This window comes from Plodia interpunctella, chromosome 5, assembly GCF_027563975.2.
Source record: "Plodia interpunctella isolate USDA-ARS_2022_Savannah chromosome 5, ilPloInte3.2, whole genome shotgun sequence".
NCBI classification, from domain to species: domain Eukaryota; kingdom Metazoa; phylum Arthropoda; class Insecta; order Lepidoptera; family Pyralidae; genus Plodia; species Plodia interpunctella.
Window position 1 is genome coordinate 3551894 of NC_071298.1, and position 22060 is coordinate 3573953.

The 22060-nt window shown below is 35.6% G+C and overlaps 1 protein-coding gene across 1 annotated transcript in view; it reads left to right on the forward strand.

The window, feature by feature from the left end:
* The window catches only part of dally (division abnormally delayed), an 82395-nt gene that overhangs the window by 58506 nt on the left and 1829 nt on the right, over nt 1–22060 (forward strand). Inside the window, exons 3-7 of the mRNA XM_053745227.2 lie at nt 6259–6596; nt 7213–7424; nt 8499–8667; nt 19720–19961; nt 20867–20999. Coding sequence (XP_053601202.1) covers nt 6259–6596; nt 7213–7424; nt 8499–8667; nt 19720–19961; nt 20867–20999 — 1094 coding nt within the window. The remainder of the gene's footprint in view (nt 1–6258; nt 6597–7212; nt 7425–8498; nt 8668–19719; nt 19962–20866; nt 21000–22060) is intronic.

A 22060-nucleotide genomic window follows, 5' to 3' on the forward strand; every position in this document is an offset into this window, starting at 1 on the left:
TAGTTACATGTTGCGAAGACAAATTGAACTGGTCAACAAGACTGGGTACCAGGTCTCCGATTGCATTTGTCTGAGTGGACCGCAAACTTATCTAATGGAGAGTTAGTAACTAAATGATCAACATTAGCATAGACAATATTTATCTACTTATTTGTGGACTCAATGGATCGACATTGGGGAAATGACATTTACCAATATGATCGTTGCGTTTGTAGGGTAAAATTTGATTTGTAACATTGTAGTTACGAACAAAAATTGCATGGTATAATTATTTTTATTTCCGGAAGAAATCGTATTCTGAGATAAACTCACTTTTGTACGCATCTCCGTTTTTTGTTTTTTGTATATATTGTATGGGTAATCTGCAATAAAGATTTCACGATTAAACAAACTATAAATAATTGAAACCTTATAAACTTATAAATTTTTCAGACATAGAGTTAGGGAGAGACCTCTATAGCTAAAAAGATAGCAAGCGCTTGAAGAAATCCTTTATAATTTCCGCTATTACGTCATAAAGTATGCGCGAAGTTTCATGCAAATATTTAATAACAATCCCTTGTTGGCTCATTACAAATTTACAAAAGACTCAGTTAAAAGACAATAAGTTATATATTATAAAGACAGTATATTATATCCATAACTTCACGATTCAATCTGAAAAGGAAACGACAAGTCTAAGATTTGTGTCTGATTTTGGTTTTTAAATGAAAAGCAATAGGGCTCGTTTGACAATGGGATATTTATGACTATCACTGTAAACGCCCTGGGCGAAAACTTTACGTCGCCCCGTTTTCACCCCCTTTGTATGTAGCGCCCTGGGCAGTCGCCCAGTCACGCTGTACCCTAACGCCCCGGTACTGTTTATGACATATCAAATACAGGGTTTATTTTAATAGCTCTCGCGTGTGTGGTCTGAACCCTGCGCTCTGGTATAAACAATGGTATAAAGGAGACCCTCCAGTCTAGCACACTCTGATTATTTCCTGACTAGGCCTCGAGTAGCCTCATTGTTTCTCTGCCTCTGCCTCTCGGTGGAAGGTCGTTGAACTGAGAATATAATATTCCGCAGATATGATGGATTCTTTTATATCAGTTTTAAGAGCAGTTAAAACAATAGCTTTTATGACGCTTTTGTTAGAGCCCTAGGTAGTTCGTTGAACCCTAAGTAAGGGAAGTGCTGATACCCGGTCGTTAATGATAATAGGTTTTGTACTGTATGTTTTGGCTAGTACGCAAACTTGTACATGTACCTACATAGTACCATGAATGGGAAAGAATGGTACTTTAGTTTTATTTTATAATTAATTCGTATGTGTATAACTTGGGATAACAACCCTACTACAATCCAAAATATTATAAATGCGAAAGTGAATTTATTTTGTTCCTTTTAGACAGACAGAGACAATTCTGGTAATCGAAAAGTTATAATAATCATGGGGAACAACAGAAAAAGCAAACAGAACCTTTTTTAGAATAATAAAAAATGTTTCTGTTGCTTTTTCTGTTGTGGGCAAAGCCGCGGGCAAAATTAGTAGCATCAAAATTTACCCTCTTCGAATTCGAAGTAATCTTCTTGAGTAAGCGCGATCATTTTCCTTTGATAAACACAACAAATGCTTAATAAATTGGCTGGTTGTATTCATTACAGGAAACAACTCGTGTAGAATAAGCATTATTAGCTAACTCTCGGACCAGGTCTGGTCCAGTAAATGAAGCTATAGACAATAATGGAGCCCGCACTGCTAAGAACTTTATGACGCAAATTACATATATATTGCTATATCTATATATATCAGTTTATCAGTTTATCAGTATCAGTTTATAGCCATCTTCCTTGACTGAGTCTTATAATCAGTCAGTTTTACATTTCATGGTTTTATTTCGCCCCAAGACCTCTGTCTCTTTCTGTACTCGTACTGTACGCTTATTATTAGTATTAAGCGTAGATAAACAAATCTGATTGTAATAGAAGCAGTTTTGTGTTTTCTATATGGTAAGTAAACCAGTGGAATAGAAAAATCTCGCAAACCGAGCTCTGAATCTGGGTCGACGGCCCGCCAACGACTTGTATGAGATGAAATTTGACATAAGGAAAGAATGATACCTATTTGCTGAGTTATGAAAAAATCGTAATCGAGTTTAGTGCAGGGAAATGTAAAAGAAAAGCTGTGTTTGATCTTGAAAAATATCATTTTTGGCATAACCGCTTTTGATTGAATTAGTTCGTTGCCACAAATACAGTTAATACACATAGATATTGCTTACTGCCATCAGGTGCAACTCAATAAGTAGAGCACCAAAGTGGTAGTATTTACGACGATAAAATATTGAATAGATAAAGTTATAGCCAATAAATATAGATGCTCCATTAAACATTGTAATATTTCGGTTATGCCGATGATAAATCTAAATTACTTATTGATATTCAATACACAACATGGTTTATATTGTTACCTAGATTTTTATAACAGAAATATGCAAAGATTGCTTACAAAAACTTTCAACTCAAAGGATATAAAGACAGGAGAACGAAAAACTTCAACAAAATGATACTAGAATATAGAGTAAAAATTCAAGCTCAGTAGAGACGAGGTGTTTGTTCAGGAATATGTTCAGACGGCACGTCAGGGTTTAGATAAACGAGATAAACTTCTACACTGTACTGCATTTTTATAAAAATATGCAGACCGTGAGCTTAACTTTTTTAATAACATTTTTTAAATTTTCCTCTTCTCTTTGTTACTGTATAGGTATGTAGTTATGCGTGTTGTATCTGCGTCGTCATTTTCCACTCCACTAAAATTAAATTTGTGAACATCGTCTCGTTATAGACTCGTCTTATTTTATTATTTTTAAAAGGTTTCTCTGCGATGGTATAGATAGATGTGGCAATATTTACTTACACGGCAAAAAATCGTAGTCTTGTTTCTTTTGAAGATTTACAAAATATCTAAAATAGTACCTATTTAAATTAGACCTTTTGGTAACCCTATTCAAATATACATTACAAAATATACGATTTTCATAAATGGTTACGACGAGAACTTAATAAACTGCCTATATACATTCATTAAATCTGTTAATCCAGACTCAAACCAGTAGAGCGTTATGCTTTTTTTGCCTTTTAAAAAGTTGCAATTCAATGAATCATCTGTGACAATGTTGAGATAGTTGATTCATTGACGTCAGACATAGAACTGTAGCCCCTTGACGCTGCGGCTGGCTGGCACGAAAGGGCGTCTAGAGGTCTGCGACGTCGGGCGTCGTCGGTCGGGCGTCGTCGTCTTCAAGACGAATGACTCTTATTATATATTGAACCACCGGCCCTGAATACCATCTCGCCTCAGATGTATTCGTTAAATGCTCGTTTACATGATGTGCTGTGGTATTAAAGGTTGTGTTTGTTTTTGCTACATGCTAAACAATCAACCTATGTGCTCTCTTATAGACATTAAGTACCTACTATGGTTTACATTAATATAATTTGCCATTTCGACTCGAAAAGAAGAAGAAGTACATATTCCATTAATATATGTAACATGTAACAACAATAATAATAATGTAATATTAAAGATTACTTTAGTACAAATAACGAATGATGATGAATGATGATGAATGATGAACAACCAAACTATGGATGTTTATCAGAGTAATCAGGACGTATTGCTTTCCGAAAAATTAAGACCTAATTTCGATTTTGAAGAAATTGTTTTTACTTTACAATGTGCAAAAATTACACGAGCGTGAAAGCTAGTTGATGCTTTTCAAATTAGGTAGATATTTTATTTTCATCAGCCTTACTCCAACAAGTTCGTCACCACAGAGGGCGCCAACTTCAAAGGCACTCTGAATATTTGATACTGTTTTCACACACAAAATTTACATATAAACGTGAACTTTGTTGAGATAACAACGCATTATAAAGATAACGAGAGCTTATTTAATTAGATCCGTCCACAGTTATAATTAGACAACACAGCTAAGGTATACTCGAAAAAGGGCCACCCTTTTTCGAGACCTTTTACATTACCGAAAACAAATTTAAAGAAGTAACTAAAAATAATGTTTTCCAAAAAGTTTTAGGAAACACGGGTTATCGAGGACCAACTAAGTAAATAATTTGAAAAAACATGAGCCTCTGTTGGCTAAAGATATCTCGTAAATGTAACAACCATGTACTCGTATGTACTAAATAATGTAGTATTTACACGGAATGGGCATTCGATGGAAAACTTAAAAGTGCTTGCATATTTTTCGGCAGAAAGGAATAACATTACAGAACATCAGATTTTTTTGTATATCTAAATAAATTTTGAAAATTTTGATTTAGTGGATTATCTATTACTACTAACTATTTTAGGTTATGTTCTGCATTATTTGGTCAACTGTGGCCATTAACTGATATAAACTTGATTTTAACTGAAGATCTTACCTGTATGAAGTCCATATTTTAATTAAAGTCTTCCGTGTGAAGTGTTCCGAGCTTCTTACAGAAAAAAGATTAAGAGAAAATTACAGCGTGAGGCGTATCCTTATATTACAGTTTTTTTATCTTGTGGAAAACTATTTTTCTCAATATTTCGGCACCCGAATATGCTACATTGTTGTATATTTTCACAAACTAATGCCTACATAATTAAAGGATTAATAAACTACTCTAAAATAAACGTTTTAATCGATATAGCAAAGGCGGCAAAGCTGTTGTGTACCTAACATACAGTGCTGTACTCTGGCGGGCTAAATGGGCAAAATAGAATTCAAAAGAATTTCAATACTCCTTATTTTGAACTCCATTTTGCCGAATTTTGCCAGATGTAAGAAGTTCGTCCTTAGTCCATATAATTAAAAAAAACTTAGTGTCAATGTCAGTGTCAAAAATATAACCTGAACTCTGAACCCACCGAGTTTCAAAATTAATCCCTATACAAGATTTAATGATCACATCTATATACAGCTCGATTTTGAAAATCTTGTAGGTATATTGAGTGTACTTATTGAGAAAGATTCGATTTCGCAAAAGAAATTCTTGTCTCAATGTCATTCTAATTTCAACTGCGGAACTATACCTGAGAGATAAAACAGGACGGAAAGCAGGTGCCATAGACTATGAAATCAAATATTCGGGGTGTTTGCCAATTTAATAAGCTCTTTACATAGATAGTTTCTGTTATAAAATGATTTAATTAATTTGAACTATGAATTTGACTGTTTTTAACGAACAGACAAGCAAATTGGAATTGGATTTCCACTGAGCCCGCCATTCTCTCTTTACGTTTAGTAATATTGGTTCTCCCATCCAATACTGCATATTCCTGATCTCGAACAGCACCTAATCTCTTTTCTAGGTTATAGACATAAATATCAGAAAACAGAAAAGATACAAAAAGATCTGAAAACAGTTCCACTTCCCCGCGAGCCATTGTAGCCGCGAACTGACGCGATGTTCAGAATTGGCATAAAAAAATTGAAAATTCGACTTTTATTTTACACCCTGCGTGATGTAGACCCAGCTAAATTGCCAAGGTTGTATGTCTCTAAGAGTGGGTTGTACCGTCCATGGAATTAGAAATACTCACTATGGTACCGTCAACTTTGACGTGCGCAAAAAAAACGCAAAGTAGGTACGCAATTTTGAACGTCAGCGCTGCGCCGGTTAAAATCAACGTCAAATTTGACGGTGCAACTCACCCGTTGCCCTTGTATGAAACCTCGGGAGGATATGGAAATATTCTAGGGCGCAACAAATACGCCACAACAAACTGCACAGACAATAAAATGGTTTAACCAAAGTTGTATTTCTGTAAAAATTACATCAATATTGTCAGCTCACAGTATAAAAGCAACACTGTCTCATTTCTGTTTCGCCAATAGTTTGAAAGGCGAGAGCGTCGAATAAGTTGATTGGTTCGGTTCGGCTTTGACTTTCAAATAAAATCAGCAGGAATTTTTAGCTTTCTGTCAGAACGTTGTTCTAAGCTAATATATTCGTTGATTTTATTCGGACTGCAAGACATTCGCATCTAGCGAATTCTTTATTAATATTTTGATTATATTATGATTTTTTAGGTGATTTATTTTAGTAATTATTATATTTGTAACACCAATCAGAGTCCCATGAGCGAATGCGAGAGATGAGAGAAAAAAAACTGCACGACTTACCCACCTTTAAACTAAGCCAGCACACCTTGCATGAATATTCACCATTATTCCTTCTAGTTCAGTACTGTGTCTTATCTGTGCCCTTTTTCTATACAGATCACCTGATGCAGCTGTCGCGGCATTCACAGAACAAGACTGGGAACTTGCTGACCAAAATGTATCGTGGACACGCTGTCCGGACCCGAGCACCAATGTCGGCATTCTACGAAGATATCCGAACGTCTCTGCGAACTACCGACCACGATGACGCCACGCGCGGGTCCCAACCACCGAGAAATCTAGCAGAAAGTGCTAGAAAGTTCTTCGAGAACGTTTTCCCTGTGGCGTATCAGAGTGTGCTGAAACTGGAAGCCAAGCAGTTCACGGTGGAGTATGAGGCATGTCTGAGAGATGCGTACGATTCTGTGAAGCCGTTTGGTGATGTCCCTCTAAAGGTATTTTATTTTGTTATTAATTTTGAAAAGTTGTATAAACTTACTTTATATATAAAGTAAGTATAACGGTATAATATCTTACATAGGTAATTTTTGTCTCGAATTGTAAGAGTCCCATAGGAAAGTCAAATGATGAACTGCTAAGTAGGTAGATCAATTTACTTGGAATTTGGCACGAACATAACTTCCACCGAACACCAAAATAATATCTTACATGACTTACGGGAAAATTGCGAGGGTCAATAAATACATATCTAAGTTACGCATAGGTTCAAACACCTGCTTTCTTCAGTTGAAAAGATTATTTAAGGGTTTCATGTAAAAACCTATAAGTATTACTTATTTCGAACCGCATGAAAACGAAGTCGCGGGTACGGCTAATGCCCAATAAATTCGCTTTGCCTCACTGAATAACGATCCATTACGGCATGACAAAATGGTCGGTAGGCTAATCCAGTGGTAGGTAAACTGATTTATTTCGATGGTTTAGATTTTTAGTACAAGACAAACAATGTCAATTTATCGATGCACCTAATTTCATTTAACTCTTATAACTATACAAATCAGTCTCTAATTTTCAACGTACACAGTGTCTAATTTGTGCAACTATTTACAGATGGGAACATCGCTGTCTCGCTCCATAAAAGCAGCCCGCACGTTGCTGGAAGTCCTAGCGACCGGCGCAGGAGTGCTAGCTGCGAGTGAGCACATGCTGTCTTCAGCCAGCGAAGAGTGCTCCAGTAGACTGCTGAAGGTGGTCGGTTGCGCTCACTGCAAAGGCCATGACGTCAAACCGTGCAGAGCTTATTGCTTCAATGTCGCTCGAGGGTGAGTTTCTAAACTCATATAATAAGGTGACTGTAATCGAATCTTTTTATTGAACAAAAATTACAACTGAAATTGTCATGTATCATCACATGTATGCGTCTTTTCAATAAAAAATGTTACAAGATGACTGTTGAATGTGAACAAATGCAGTCTTTCCGTGAAGAGTGTTCAAGTAGACTGCTGAAGGTTGGCTGTGCGCACTGCTAACAAATACCAATGTTGAAGAGTTTAACAATTTATTATGTTTGCTTTATGAAAATCATACTTATTAAAAAGGAGGTTGTAATTTCAATAACCACAGTATGTGGTTATACGTAGAAGTACTAGACATAATGCATGCTTTTCAGGGGATTATATAAGCTGTTCAGCTTTGCTACACTATGTTAGGTGATGCACTTTTATGTAAATTACCTAACTATCTAATATTGAAAAGGAAAAATGTCAAACTGAATTTGTACTTCGCAAAACGTACAATATCTTTTTCCAGGAATGAAAATGAAGTGGATTCGAATCTGCGCTCTGTGTTAATTAAAAGCTGCTTTAATAAGGCTTAGCCCCAGTTAGCTAGAGTTAATTGCCTTTGAAGTCAAAACTTCATAAAGTACCTTACGGGCCAGCATCACCGTTTGTCTTTCAACTTCGTTTAATTTTTTTCATGCAGGAACAAAAGCAAGTAATCTTTGTATATTGCCATTTGATTTTTTTGAGTGGGCGTGGAGTTTTCACAGACTTGTCCAAGAGATTTGAAACAGAAGCATATTTTACTTTTTCCTGTCTGAAACTAAAGAATCAATGATAATTTCCTACCCTACCCCTTCTGTTCCACTTCGTTATCATTATATTTAATATTTATTGTTGTTAGTTTAATAGTAGCAATACTGACTACATCGTGTTTTTATATGTGTCATACGTCGGCTATAATCTATCGGCGAACAGTTCGCGGTACTTTGGTAGTTTTGCCGATAGTTTATTCCTACACACTAGATTAGCTATGTCCTGTCTGAACATATTATGTCTTTTGTTTAAGAGAGTAAATTGTTGGAAATTAAAATAAACAAAATGGATTGTGCACAGGTGCCTTGGTTCATTAGTCTCCGAGCTGGACGCACCCTGGGCAGGCTACGTGGAGGGCCTGGAGCGGCTGGTCCGGGTGGAAGCTGATGGAGTCCTCAGGGAGATCGAGAAGAGCGTCACTCTGGCTGTTATGTATGCCTTGGAAAACCACCTCACTTTGGAAAATAAGGTTAGTTCATTGACATTTATGACAATTAGGAATTATGACGAAAAATTTATGTTTGTTTATTTAAAAACTTAATTACACATAAATACAAAATTTATGTAAAAATTTACCGCCATAAGGCATTCTGTACACTGGTGCAGAATGCCTTATGGCGGTAAAGGTTAAGGTGTTTGACTGCAACCATTAAACCAAATAGATATAGCTAAGTTGTACCATAAAGTATATCTAAAAAAATGTACTATGTTCAGAACATTTTGCGAGAGCGAACCTTCTCAAAATGGAAGAACAAGATTACGTCAGTGACTGGTGGAAGACGTGATAGTAGTTAGAACGAGGCGACATCGCAAATTTGATTTATTTCGTTTGTTCACAGTTTATTACCTAGAACAAAATTCTGAAACGAAAGGGTTTGCTGTTTTATAGAAATTAGTACAGTTTGTGTGCTGACATGTGCAAAGAATGCATGAATTCCGTTCGATAAAAAAAAAGAGAAATGAGTTTTTAACTTAAGAAAGATATACAGACAGACGTCAGAACAGGTGAAACTGAACATGTAAAAGCTTGTAAAATATTATATTATAGGTCTGCGAGTTAATGTTGGATCCTATGACAGCTGAGCTGTCGTGCTCATTCACATTTCAATTCAAATTATCGTTACGTTTTCCATTTAGATAATGTCAATTCAATGATTGCAAGCAGTTTGAATCCAGTTCGTGGTTGATGCGTGTTCTGAAGTGTGGTACTAGAAAGTGGCCGGACGCATTTAACCATTTAGCTCTAAAGCGGTATTCAGTTCGGGATTAGAGAGATCCGGTGGTGACGGTGACTGGTGTTAATGCTGTCGCGTGGGCCTAGACTTGAATAGTTGAATTAAAGCTACTTTACAGATCTTGTAACTACTTATTTATTAGGCACTTACTGTAGTAAGGTAGTAATGGTTCAGCTACCTACCAATACATATTTTGTTGTTTCTTTATGGTTCCGTACTAAAATGAAAAAGGTAACCCATATAGGATCACTCATGTGTCTGCCTGTCCGTCAGTCTGTCACAGCTAATTTGATAAGATGGTATAATCCTATGACCCAATACAGACGTGCAGCGTAAATATTTTTTCAAATAAGGGTGATTTTCAGGGGGCAATTTAGGAAATTATATTAAAGTTTTGCATAACTTATAGTATAGCTCAAGTAACTAGTTTCGTTATTATTATAAAATGTATAATAATAACAATCTAGTTACTTGAGCTGTCAAGGATAACACAGTTAAATAAACAAAATGTTTACAGTTTAAAAAAGACGACTTTAGATGCACAAAACATTGATTAATTCGAGAAAAATTAGATAGATGGCGCTAGTATGTATGTGAGCAGTCGTAGCAGCTAGACAATAATTTTATTAATTATAGACAATAATTTCCAACCGTAACTATAGTTATGGTTGGAAATTATTGTCTAATGAAAAATAAAAAAAAGGCAAACAAATAAAGCAAGTAACGGACGCATCCATAATTTCCCAGTTTCCTCCAGCCAGCGATCCGTTCTTGTTGAACGAGATAATTTTCTGCACGATGAAATATACGCTGAATTCACAACTGCTACTCACTATAATTTCGTTTGATTTACCGCTGCGCCACAGAAGTTCCACATTTCGCACGCCATTTTAACATGAAATTGCCGCTACACTGCACTGTGAGATGTAGCACTAGTTAGTGTCGGTGATACCTACCTACCAGCAATCAAACGGCGATGGATTGAAAACTTATAAAGTTATTGGGTCTGCAATTGTAAAGTAAGACAAGCGTAGAATTTTTAAACTTGGCCGCAGTTTATCATACGAACTTCTTTGCTTTTCGATTATCTTTTCTTATTTTTAGTATTGTTCATACCTTAAAATGATTATTATCTTTAAGTAAGTACAATTACTATGTACCTACAACTTTGTTACTTTGCAACCGTTTATCGTGTAGGCAAGCGCATTCTAAATACGCGTGTATTTTATACCTATTTATAGAGAATACTTAGCTCTTAAATCTGTCCACATGTGCCCACTGATTGTACAAAATTAATACTAAATTTTAGTGATTAAACCTTTACCTATATCTGTTACTAGAGATATAACATTGTAAGTTCCAATTCTGAAGTATCTTTATTGGAAGTCCTGGCACAATGCCACACGTGATCCATATAGCGGGACATTTCAATTATTCTCTGTTAGCAAGTAAAAGGCAATTGTGCATGCAGCCTTTTCCAGCAATAAAGTCTTCGTATCAACACGGTTGTCTAATACAATGATAGTAGGTACAGTAAACATCATTGCTTTCACCAGCTATATTTACAGCAATTTCTTTCTCCTTTTATCACTACATAAAGTTTCACGGGTAATTTTACATGCATGTAGATGTTTCCCTTCGTAACAACGGATATATATATATATATATATATATATAGGCAAGCGCATTCTAAATACGCGTGTATTTTATACCTATTTCTATCCCTCGTAAACCGATGCACGGTGGGTCACCTGTGGGCCGGGGTCGCAGTTTGCCCACACTGTTGCAACAACAAAATGCCTCTAATGAACCAATAGCCGCTTTATCTCCGCGTTAATGCTCTAAACCAATCCCATTAAAAGCAATTCCCTGCCAAAAGTAAAAGCGAAGAAAAAAATGGAAAGGAATAAATTCTCCCGCCTTCATGGAGAGCCTAATTCAATCGCAGTAATTTATGAACAAAATGGAAATTTTAGAGCGCGGATATTTCTCGCTATAATACTAATTTGATACAAGTTACTGCAGTGACATGTCGAGCACATTTATTCCTCTAAAATGTAGTTATATACAGAACAGTTCTTATGGACCAACGATGTTAAAAAATCAATATGGACCAACTCAGACCCACGCTAAGTCAAATCTCGTGATGACAATGCAGCAGGATGAGCTGACTAAAGAGCCGCTCCGCGCGGTGATAAATAATATCTTTTACACTTTATAGGAGTCTGAGTTTAGATTTTTTATGTGAGGAAAATCTCCAAAGAGTCAATTGATATTTTTTAGCAATTTGTTCACTAAAACAATGTATTAGTAGAGATCTACGGAGATAGTAGACACACAGCTTTGTCGCTTTAAGAAACTGCAGAAACTTGCTTATAAAAATAAAAATAGTAGCTGATAAAACTATCTATTCTTTTCTGTGATCTCCATTTTTGCACATCCATTTAGAGTAATTGAACGAAAAGTGTCGTCGCAATTTCGACTTACTATATTCGCGTGATAATGTGTCACGAAATACGAGACATTGTATAGTTTCTTTACGAGCTTCGTAATCATAAAAATGTAATATTCACGATGAAGCTGATTCTGACGAGATGATTGCCACTGAATTTCTTTGATAAAATATTCAACTGTCCAGCCGAATAAGAATTCGCTGTATTATACCATTACGTATTAGCATTTTCATGTTATCGACTGAGAGCAAAATAAAAACTTAGAATGTGCCCATGCTCTTCTTCTCCTGCCCATATTATATTATAAAAGCCAATCAAGGGAAAGAACTGTAAACTGAATATTCTTCTCACATGCTAGCTAAACCTATAAAGCATTTGCTTGAAAAACCAACATTTGATGGTATACAAAAACTAAGTAGGTACATATATATAGAATAAAGGAGATTCGAACCTGGGATTCTTTTCGCTCTCATCCAAGTTTTGCGGTGACCGAGACCCTAATATTACATCACAAACGCTTACAAGAACTTAATTTCGCCGCAGCTGTTCAGAAATGGGTAATGTGACGAGACAATAGATACATTAAGGCAATTGCAGACGTCGGGACGTGCCTACATCCGTTGACTCATGGACTGTTGAGGAATATGGTCTTCCTGTCGCCAAGGTCATTGTGGCCGTTATGAACAAACATGTGTTCTTTAGAAATAATAAAAAGCTTTGCAGGTCTTGGTTCTATTTATCATATGTTTAAAGACATACTGTATCAATATCTAAAAAGCGTGGTAACTGATATTTTTCTGGGTGGGACCTTATGGTCCCAATACTGGGAAAAAGCCTCGCTTTATTTTTTATTTAAACTACTTACATTGCGCAAAAGTACAATTTGTAAACATATTTACATATGTTAACGTTAACTGCATTTATCACAAGTGTTAGTTTAGTGAGTGAAAACTGCAAGAAAATATGTTGGTACACTACATTAGTCTAATCATTATAGTCAATGTTTGAGCCAACGGCTCACCACTTTTAGCTAACGTCTGCGTCTACCACCTGTACCTAATTGCATCTCCGCTGATGTCATCTATCAAGCTCAGTCTAAAGTCATCTTGCACCTAAAGCCAGCCACATAGTCACCGAACTAAGACACATGTCGAAGCGAACGCACGAACATAGCGTTGTTCGTATGAGAACTCTTATTTACTGCAAGCAAAAGCCAGCAATGTAAGATACATCGACACAACAAAATTTGGCGAATAGTTTGCAGATCGTGTGGAGTTGGCATAATAAAACCGGCTACAAAAAAATCTAGCTTTCTATAGATCTCATGTTAGGTTTGCAACCGCGGCCATCTTAATTCTATTGGGTAATTAAGAACAAAGTGATCTCCCTGGTTTTGCTGTTCCCTTTCACCCGTGTAAAGTTAATTAAATCTATTTATTTCCAAATGGGAGTGAATAGATAATTACTAGCGAAACCTACAATTCGAGAAACTATTCGAGAGATCGAATATCAAAAGCTTATATCTTGCTAGCTTAGCTCGTATTTGTATTAATTTGTTGAGTTTCAAAAAGCCCTATAATACCATTTACTTTTAAACATTTTATGTACTTACATGAGGATTTTAAAGTTGGCTTTTCATTTAAAATCCATATTTCTATTATTAATTTTCTTTATCGACTCCATGTATCCAATCCAGAGTACTTTAGGTATACGTAGAAAGAAAGAAAATAGGTTTATTTGCTCAAACATTATCAACATAAACAGCACTGTTTATACAGTTCCTATTTATATAGGAACTTCTTACGAATGAACGTAGCACGTATATACGTATTTAGTTTTATTGAAAATCATTTTATATCTAACTTCGAACCCTTAATAAAACCGATAACTATTTTACATACAGCTACAAGAAGCATAGACCAGTACTTTGTAGTTTTAAATTTGCGCGACGACACTGGCAATCTGCACATCGCGGCAGGGGAGGTCGTCGACACGCAATTGCAAGTCAACAATACACCTACGAGGAGATCCGACCGCATCTCATATTCCATGGAGTCGTGGCTATGGTTGTAGAGAACGCCGGCGCCCGCCCACGCGTGAGCTTTCACCTCGCGAAATATGGCGCAAGTTTAAAGTTACAGCGGGTTCGCGAAAAAAAAACCTTATTCATTATCTTCACATATTTAGTTTAAATATTTAGAAGATATGAAAACTAGAACTATTGTATTAATAGCGGCCCGTCCTGGGTTCACTATAGACTAAAAACAAAATAAATTATAAGTACACCTAAACCTTCCTCAGGGATCATCAGGAACCGCATAAAAATCCGTGCAAAAGTTTTCTTTTTTATAATATGTACCTATGGATAAGAATGTGTGCTATTAGAGATTGTATAACTTAGGGCAAGTATTTTGTTTTACCTTTTAATATCTAGAACATAGGTTTACATTACTATTAAATGTCCGACGTAAATGAATGAGTGAAAAATGAGCGAGCATTACTTTTAATTATAATGGTAGTTTAAAATAATATTTCCTATGGCTTGCGGCGTGCGTGGGCGCATACACACAACCTAGATAGCCCCAATCGGAACCGCAATACTGATATACAACCTCATCACTTTTATTTATCGAAGACCAATAGTTGTTTATGGCACCAGTAGACTTGTCTACTACTGGCTGGTAATAAATATTCAAATTAAGAATTTTAAGCTGGTTAACTGAAGCACTCTTTAAATTTGAATACAGTAGTTAATTGGTGGCCATCAGTGGACGATTCAAAACATTTTTAAATTTCTAAATTTTCTAATTTCCACGTTGATTATTTTTACCTATTATATATATTAGGTATATTTTGTATATATTAGAATCGTAATAACGTTCTATGTCATATCATAAAATTAAATTGAAATTTACGAACAAAGAACATTGGAATTCTTATAGAAGGTACGTAATTTCAGCCGTCTGTGTACTTCATTCCATTAATTTTGCTGTGGCTTCATTTAATTAAAATTATACTTTGTATTGTGTCAGTACGGAAAATAAATTATTTTCCAAGATTTGTTGATTCAGAATGTTTACATCAGGAAAACCTGAATAACATATAAACTCATTTATTTTCTTTTTTTACATTATAAATAACAATAATTTCGAGCTACACAAGCTCCACGCTCCGTGCGCATACAATTATCAAAATTTACCTACCTATTTATGAAAATTAATAATTGTGGCCCCTAAAATAGATATATCTTCCAGATGATACGGATTAGCATATAAATCATAGTTGTCTAAACCTCTGGTCTAGAACAGATGGGTTTCACAGACAATAGGAATGTTGATGCGCCAGCGCTAATCCGCCTACCGTACAATCCGACACGTTTGACCGAATTTCAAGCACCTATCAAACCATATACCGAACGTCCACTAATATATTTTAAACAATAAAAGTCGCCTATAAACTCATGTCTTTGCGTCTCGAATTATTTCTTCTTTGGAATGTGAAGACATAAAGAATTGCTACTTCAAGTTCACATTCAACTAATATATCAGTTAAAGAAAATCATTGATATAAGTTTATGTTCTCTAGTTTGTCTAATGCGAAACCAGTTTATTATTTATGTAATTTTATTTCATAATTCACTTATCTCGTTTGGAGATCTAATGGATACAGAAGTACTACAGCATCAAAGAAACCTATATTAATGTATTATTCATTATTTAGTTACGTGTCTACTGTTCATAGTGATGTGATCATTGTGTTGTCTATTGTATTTTTATGTACATTCAATGTCACTTGATCCATTTATTTCGACAGCCCTGTTTTTAGAGACATTGATTTTAGTTCAATCAACTTGTCACATTCAGTTCAATTGGGCGTACTACCTATCGAAACTCATTTATCGTTGATACAATCGGTATCGTTACGCCCACACTAGATATTGCCTAAAAATCTTTCAATGACATCCAATCAAGCCTCCTTCATAATTAATACATTATAAAACAGATTGATTTTATCTCGGCCAATTTGTTTACGTCTGCCATTAAAGATTTAATAAATAGGTACCATTTGATGCTAAGCAGACAGGAGCTCTTTGAAGCTATTTTGCATAACAACATTATTGAAATTTATTTAGGTATAACAATATGAAACATGTGCATATTTTGTTATTGCTTTTTCCCTCCTATTTAAATACCATTGTAATTGTAAGTGCTGTGTTGACTTAGTGGCGAGTGGTGTCGACTACAATGGAATGTAATTATTAGCGATTCTGATTCCGCTGATACATTTGTTATGTTAGTCACTTATGTATTATTCGATATAATAATAGGAATCGGAAATCCCGGTGTCCCGATGTTGTCATCGAGTAATTCACATTCACGGTGTCTCATCTCGGTCCGGAAGTTGCGCTTTTGTAAACCATTGTACAATTTGGACACCTCATGGGTAATATTTAAACGCTTGTTCCATATTAAGTGTTTAGGACAAGCTGATTCATATCCTCATGTCGTTTCGTTCGCACAAACGTGTTGTTGTAGTATATGCCCATTTGGAAAGCGTGCTATCTACTAAATAATAAAAAAATATTAACACTAAAATAAAACTACAGCACGTCTTTACGAATATTTTTAAATACCTTTGTATACAAGAATTTTCACTAAAATTTCTTAGAATTTTTTTTACACCTGTTTGTCAGTCCCGAGCGACTAATGGCGTAAAGCCTCCTTTAATTAAAGCCTACTTCTTGTCCGCGATAATACTGATCCATTGTGTTACGTGGCATCGCCAACGGGGCTTTTATACGGCTTTATATATAGCTCGTTCCACTGTAATTACAAGGCCCACCCGCAGCAAGCGATGCTTTCCAATATACTCCCAGACTGCTTTTTCAATACCGTTTTTGTTTCACCCAAGGCGCTGGAGCTGGTGGCGCAGCTAGATAATGTAGGCTCTGGTGCACAAGAGATATATGGACCCCATTCCAACAAACTTGTTAGGTTCTACTATATGAAAAGATGGTCACCATGATAGTACTATTACTACCACCTAACTAGGTGTTAGTGTTTTATCAGCATAATATAATAAACCTTCTTTAAAAATCTTATAAAAATATGAAAATAGAAAGTATAAATAATGTGTGTGTACTAAGGTAATAACCCATAATATTTTATTTTAATTAACGCCTACAAAGTTTTTTTTTGGTACTGAATCCAAAACTACTAAATGTGATATAAAAAAAGATGGCAATGTTATCATTGTTTGAGGTTCCAAAAATTTCTGAGATCCATTTAATATTTTCATTTTATTCCTTTTCCAGTAACTTTTATTTTATGATGTATATAAAAATACGCGATTAAACACGAAATGGTTCTATCGCTACGCTGTTAACTTTTATTAATTATAATTAAAAGGGTGAGTACGTAACATGAAATGATGAGTAAAGGACTGTCACTGGTCACAGCGCCTCGGAGCGCTCCGAGTTTGGGGGCCCCTGTGCACTTACTGCCCACTATAGCTACGCCACGGGGATCCGGTCTTTGCATAAAACGCACGCGCTAATGAAAATTTACTTTATTAATGGTCGGCTTTTTACAAGGCTGTTTTGCTAAATACCCCGCGGCCATTGAACTGGGGATTAGCGATATAAAGATCGATCTCATGATCGCGATATTTTTAATCACACCGCTATGATTAGCATTCGTAGGTAATCAATTCTTGCGAGTTTGTAAGTAATATAGTTATAACTTCAATAGTCATGAAGCTGCTGACTGGATATAAATCAATTTGAGATGTACCCAAGAGCCTACGATAGATCCAGTAGAAGAATACGAGTATATTTGCTATTCAGTGGCTCACTTTGTAGTGCAGTGTGCTCCCAGGTTTAATTCCAACGCGTGGCACATGAGTTCATATATAAATTATAAACCTACTACCTACCAAACGTAAGGATTTATTTCGATGGACTTATGTATAGTACTCGTAGTTTAAATAGACCACCACTATAGCTTCCGGTGAAGGAAAACATGAAAGTTTAAAATTAGTTAAACGTCGTGAAGAAACCAGCACACTGTTTGACTATTTCATTTGCTGGTGTGTATATAATAGCTACTTACCATGATGGGAGTCATAAACGTAATAGCATTTCCATTTAGGCGACAATAATATCTAAGACCACTATTAGCAATGAGTCGACTCAAAGAAATAAAAACTTGCGTATCTATACAATATTTTTAGATATTCCTCGCACTTTTACACTGAAAGTTGTGTGAAAGTTGGATATCTATTGCATGGGAATGGAACTCAGCATTTTCCGTCACGCCGGGTTAGATGACAGCGACGTAATAAAACTTTTCCTGCGAAGACTGTTTGGGAACTAGTTTCCTTGCCATACATCAACTCTAGGTTTAGAAAGTTTTCTATAAGGAAAAAGTTGGACAAAGAACCAATCTGGATTCCAGGCACTGCACAGCACATACATACCCTGTTCTGCAATTGACTATTAAGAATTTATTGGTTACCCTATAAGTGATTTGAGATAAGCTTCCTGCATTCACATTCACTTTTGCAGAAAACCAGAAAAATATAATAACAAAATAAAAATAATAGAAAATTTCTCGGTATTCCAATATTCAAAAAGGTAGAGTAGACATTTATTTTAAACAGCCTCCGCGATAGTTGTTGTAAATGAGTGTAAAACCTTTATTAAGTGCTGGTTGGTCTGTGACAGGTATGAGCTGAACATATTATTATGAGCAGCATGTGCAAATGGTGTGCAAGTCGAAATAGGTGCCTATTTGCGGCCGCAATGCTGTACTTGTTATAGTTTATTTGCGTGTGTCGCGCGTCGCTGCGGGCGTTCACACTGCGCTCGCGCACAAATTAGAAATCATTACAGAAGTGACACTTAGACGTCACTTAAACAAGGATTTATTTTCTATAGCCTTTGATAATTATATTTCTTTTAAATAATAGCTTTCACCCGCAGCTCCAGCGAATTTTTCCTACGAGAACAGTGCTTTTATCGAGATGAATAGGAATGTATACAAACTTACTTTTACATTTATAACTTCCTAAAGTAGCTAGAATAGAAATAGTATATATATATATATATATATATATATATATATATATATATATATATACACAATATATATATACACAACGAGCTTAACAATCATAAACATGTATCTGATGCAAATACCCGTATAACACCAAATAATACGGCCCGTAGTGTTCGTAGTACCATTGACTAGTACCATTAATAGTAGGTACTACTGACCATAAGCCTGAGCTATGACCCTACGGTCAGTAGTGGGCGTGTCATGGTAAACGAATTACAAAAAGGTGTACCATCTGTATTCGTAACATTGTATGCGCACGAGCTCTCCCGCTATTTCCGCGCGAATGCCAAACCCTGATGGCTGATGGCTGACTAACGATATGAGCACCGCACCGCCAGCAATTTATCTTCATCTTTGCATGATTGCATCCATTGTTTTTGTCCCTGGACGTGATGGATCTTACCTGTTGGCGAGGATGTGACGGCGTAATGAGATATGTTGTCCGGTTGGGTTTGCGAAGCATGCCGGTCATATTACCATCGAAATTGTTTATACTGGTTTAATCGTATTATGGCGTACCATATATTCATCATGATAACTATTAGGATAGTAAACATGTTACTATCATATTTGAATCCTATTTTCGAAAACTTTCTTTCAAGATTTTGATCAGGACTGAAGAAATCTGTTCGAAATTAGCCTAGGTTTTTTACTTTGAGATGTCAAGTTTTTTCATTAATTTAATAGTAAATAATTTCAACCTCCTTGTCCCCAGGTCCGACAAGAGTGCGGTCCGACAGCAACCACAGTTCCAGAACCGAGCTCCCCAGCGCCCACTGTCCCAACGCGGAGGAGCGACGACACCGTGCCCCCACTATACACCACCATACTCGAGTTCACTGCCTCTCTGGCAGAACGCAAGAAGCTGTTCTACGGATTAGCTGATGAGATATGCGAGGAGCAGGACTTCGCTGACATGGGCAATGAGCGGTGTTGGAACGGAGATACTGTTGGAGAGTGAGTATTTGTTTCTAATTAAATATGCTCCTCCATTTTGAAAATCATAAACGTGATTTTAAAAAACTTTATATTTTCCCATCTCATCAATATTTTCTAAATTAGCATGCAAATTAAATTAACAATAAAATTTGCAATAATGCATGTGTGACATGTATAACAAAACCATTTACATAGATGTTCCTCCTTTCTACCACCATCCTCGTATTTACTGAGGCACGAGCTGCGTTGTAGAGAGTTAGTTTGACCTGCTTTATGCACAGTTTCAATAACTAATATTTTATCAGCTTCTGAATCTATGCTATTTTAGGTTTATATTTAGTTAGTAAACAAATGGAATAAACTGAAAATTTCACAAGAGCGGACACTCGATTGTTTCTAAAGTAATATTTTTTAAACAATTAATATGATATAATAAAAAAAGTTTGTTTTTCAGACTCTCAACAAAACTTTAGGTATACTTTCTTTCAGAATTATGGCAAAAGTTTGAACATTTTCATCTCTCATGAGATTGTCTCCATTGAGGAAGAGAAAAACTTGTTTTCTCGGCAGATTGCAATATTTGCTCTGAGCCCTTTGTTACAAAGGGTTTCTTTTAGATCCAACAAGTAATACGGCAAGAGAGGAAACAATTCAATTGGTTCAAATAAAAACTCTGTTTACGTATACATTTGTCGAACTATAACATAATTTTACTTTGGATTTTAAACTATACAAATTCAGATCAGTATACTTATACAAAAATATCCTAATCCTAACTACTCAAACTAATAAGTATTATAAAAGCGAAAGTTTAGTAAACGATTTAAAATCGAAAAGAAAAAGGTTAGAAAAAAATATACACACGAGCGGAGTTCTCAGATGATAATTTACTTTAAAATTTACCTTCGTTACGATTGCCACAGGTACACGAAGCCGTTGGTACAATCAGCGTCGTTGTCCGATCAGAAGTACAACCCCGAGATGGAGAGTGGGATCCCACAGGACAAGGTGTCCGAAATGGCTGCTCTCGGGGAGAAATTACGACAGGCAAGACAGGTACACCTATATCACTATTCTGATTATGTAGTATGTCTTCTACTTTAGAATTAGCATTGAATTCTGCAATGGCTGAGGCATATGAAATTAGTTAGAATTCAGTTTTATTTCAAACACCAAAAATGTTTTGTCTTTTACTTATACCTCTAGATGGCAATGGATACAGTATATTGTTCACTAGGAGGACACGACCAAATGTATATTTTCAAAACACACATAATAAATAAGGGAAGCACGTTTGTACATAACACCAAACGGAACACAAAAACATAAGTTATACGTCGTGAATGGAACATTAATTAATGTACATACATTTATCTGAGATTAAAATCTAGGCGATCGCCATAAAGCAAGAGGAACCTGTTTACTGCGTCTCTCCTTGTACGCCTGAGATTCTATCACGATTAGGTACATAAAATCATATTTACGAAGACGCCAATAAACGCGATTTATAATTAAACTTCATTAATCAGTTACATACTCATAATATTTTCTGTATTTATTTTCGTTTCGCTTCCAGATGTTTGAAGTTGCTAAAGTCGTTTTAGACACTTTATGACATTTATCAGCCATCTAACGATAGTAGCTGAGAATAGGTGTGATTTTTTTCTTTATTTGCATAAATTACATCATGTTTACCTTCCATACCGTAGCTTAGTCTTGGGTTGCCGTAATATGTTATCCTTTCTTATGTCTCTACTAATAATATCCATTTACTACAAAAAAATAATACCCGAGCTTAATTCACAAGCATTTTTAAATCTTCCTCTTCACATCCATACTTCCATACCAATATTATACATGTTAAACTGTGTTTCTTTGTCTTTCTTTCACGTTAAAACGGAGCATTGAATTGAGGTGATTTTTGTTGTGGAGATAGTTGGAGAGTGACACAGCTAGTATAGTAGCCATAAAAATGTTTATAAGAAAGTAAGTCTCGCATATCTTCTACCCACAATCCACAAACAGGTCAAGGAGCATTTTCATTTCTGTTACTATCTATATAATGTAAACAAGTGGATAATTAAGAAATATAGCATTAGTTTTGTTTACAATAGAAA